General features: G+C 35.6%; 1 protein-coding gene across 3 annotated transcripts in view; it reads right to left on the bottom strand.

The window, feature by feature from the left end:
• The window catches only part of LOC147470680 (sulfotransferase 1B1-like), a 5015-nt gene that overhangs the window by 1483 nt on the left and 1032 nt on the right, over positions 1-2500 (bottom strand). For 2 of the 3 annotated variants that reach the window (XM_086543579.1, XM_086543580.1), the window contains exons 2-6: positions 2379-2498; positions 1947-2059; positions 1076-1287; positions 572-698; positions 50-186 (exon numbers count right to left, since the gene is read on the bottom strand). In XM_086543579.1, coding sequence (XP_086399705.1) covers positions 50-186; positions 572-698; positions 1076-1287; positions 1947-2059; positions 2379-2494 — 705 coding nt within the window. In that variant the 5' untranslated portion in view covers positions 2495-2498. The remainder of the gene's footprint in view (positions 1-49; positions 187-571; positions 699-1075; positions 1288-1946; positions 2060-2378; positions 2499-2500) is intronic. The other variant, XM_086543581.1, reaches the window with a different exon arrangement.

Below are 2500 nucleotides of genomic sequence, written 5' to 3'. Positions count from 1 at the left end.
TAAAGCATTCAAAAAGGAATCCAAAAATAGAAAAGAGGAAAGGAATCACCTGCAGGAATTGTGCGATCCTTCGAATAACAGAAAGAGGGTCCTGATGCATCTCCTCATAGGTAATGAAGAGGATATTGGGGTCTTGACGTCTCTCCCAGTACCCCAGTACGTGGGGGAAGAAAGGGCTATACATCGCTGGGAGAGTAAAGGTAAGGTATAAAAGGAAGATCATGGCAATACTATTTTGTAGCTTAAACTCATCAGTGATGCTAAATAAATAATTGTTAAAAACATTAAATATCCTTAAAAGTGTTATTATTGTTATTTACTGAGGACTTAAATTTAGAAGCAAATTTTGCCCTATAAAATAAGTTTTAAGTATTATACCTTAGAATTTGTTTACGTTTGTGCGTTGATAAGTCAGTTTTTACTTTTATATATATATATATATATATATATATATATATATATATATATATATATATATATATATATATATATATATATATATATATATACATATATATATATATATATATATTTATATATATACATGGATTAATTTCCTACAAATACCTACCTTTGTCTTCGAGGAACAGCTTAACATAATCCGATAAGGTGCCCTTGAAGGATGCCACAGTCAGTAGCTGTGTGAAGTGGTAGTAAGAGATGGCCGTGTCACGAGGATTCCGGGTCACGTAAACCATCTACCGAGGTCACAAGAGGTCATCATGAAACCAAAAATAAGTAGATGATATTAGGTTCAGTATTGGCTGGAGTTGAGAACGTTGCTTTGTCTTCAATTCAAATAATAAGAGAGAGATAATTGTCTGTTCAGGTGTTGATTCAATAACTTCCTATTCAATAATAGTAATATAAGTGATAAGGGAAATGATAATGATAACAAGACACTAATGATAATGGTAACAAGAATAATAACAATGATAACAAAAATTATTATGATGATACTAATAAATATTAAAGTAATGATAACAACAATAATGATTATGACAATTATAATATATGCATCAACAAACCGACTTTTCTTTTCTCAACCCATAACATGGCAGTCTCATCCGCTAACCTTAGCCCTTGAGGAAGCGAGGGACTTCGGTAGGAGATGGTAAGGCAAGTGCGTCTTGATGCATCGCGGGTCCTCCAAGGCCGCCACCGCCCTCACGCCCGGGAACGGGAATTCCAGGAATGGGAATCGGGTCTCAAGAGTGCCATCCTCGGCCTGGGACTTTTGGCACCCGTGGGTCAGCATGTATACGATCTCCTGAGTCCATGTTGTGCCTTCGGGTATAAAAATGGGAGGTCTATTTATCAAAAGATTTATGTCTACCTATTCATCTATCTCTATGTGTATGGATTAGTCTATCTATACGCTCCATAAGTCATAATTAGAGAGAGAGACAGAGAGAGTGATGGAGCGTGAGAGAGAGAGAGTGGGTGAACACACAGTCTAAAATGTTTGTTGTATTGAATAACAAATTTGCACTTTGTCTGGGAACACAGCGGGAATGATTTAGAAATTGTACTATACTATTTAATTTCTCCATATCCTTTGCAATGGACTCATGTGTGAATGTAAACTTATATAAAGGATAGATCTGAAGGTAAAATACGAGTTTGCAATTGTCTGAAGTGGGTTGCGACTTTTTTTTTTCTTTCTTTCTTTCCTTTTCTTTTTTTTCTTATGCAAATATGACCAAATCCTCCTCCTTCAAGTCTCCTTTTCTCACCAGTTACACTGTAAGTCATCAGGCACTTGAAATATATAAGCATCGAAGTTAAAACAAGTTAATACGAATTGTTGTAATCTGACTCCATAATTAGCATTCATACCATCATCTAATTAGCTCACAATAACATTCAAGATAAATTTAAAATAAATGTGAATAGTCTATATCAAAGTATAGTTCTCTACAAATTAAAAGAGAAAAACTGAATACCTGTCTTCGGAAAACTAGAGACGATGACGTCACTAGACCGAAACTCGAAATTCAAGACTTCTTCAAACATTCCAGACCTCAAGATCGTTCCAGGGAAAACACATCCTTTGTACCTGTGTGGAAGAAAGGTAGGTGGATGGTTCATGATTATTATTGTTATTATTATGAAACATGGATGGTTCTCATTATTTGTTATATCCAATATACTCTAGCTGGTAGTGTTTTTTTTTTTTTTTTTTTTTTTTATATATAGCTGCGTACGTATGTGTGTTTCTAACTATCTATCTAGAAACTTCTAGAAGCACGTTTATGTTGAGTATTTGGCATCACATAAAACTGTCAACCATGCATAAACACTTTTCAAATATCCGGGACTTATTTAGACCAATGGCTGACTGGGAAAAACGGAAAAAAAAACTAAAAAAAACTAACAGGTAATGCGCGTCGTTTGCTAGCAGTCCCTTGGGTAATGGAACTAGCGTTGTGCCTTCCGGGGGAGGGTGTTCGCTCTTGGCCACATCCTGGCTGGCAGCATTTGCGTCAGTCATCTTGCT

Source organism: Penaeus japonicus, unplaced genomic scaffold, assembly GCF_977035675.1.
Source record: "Penaeus japonicus unplaced genomic scaffold, GWHDUDI00000001_assembly GWHDUDI00000013, whole genome shotgun sequence".
In the NCBI taxonomy this organism is placed as follows: Eukaryota; Metazoa; Arthropoda; class Malacostraca; order Decapoda; family Penaeidae; genus Penaeus; species Penaeus japonicus.
Note: the sequence above shows the minus strand (reverse complement) of the source record. Positions and strands in the feature narration are given on the sequence as shown.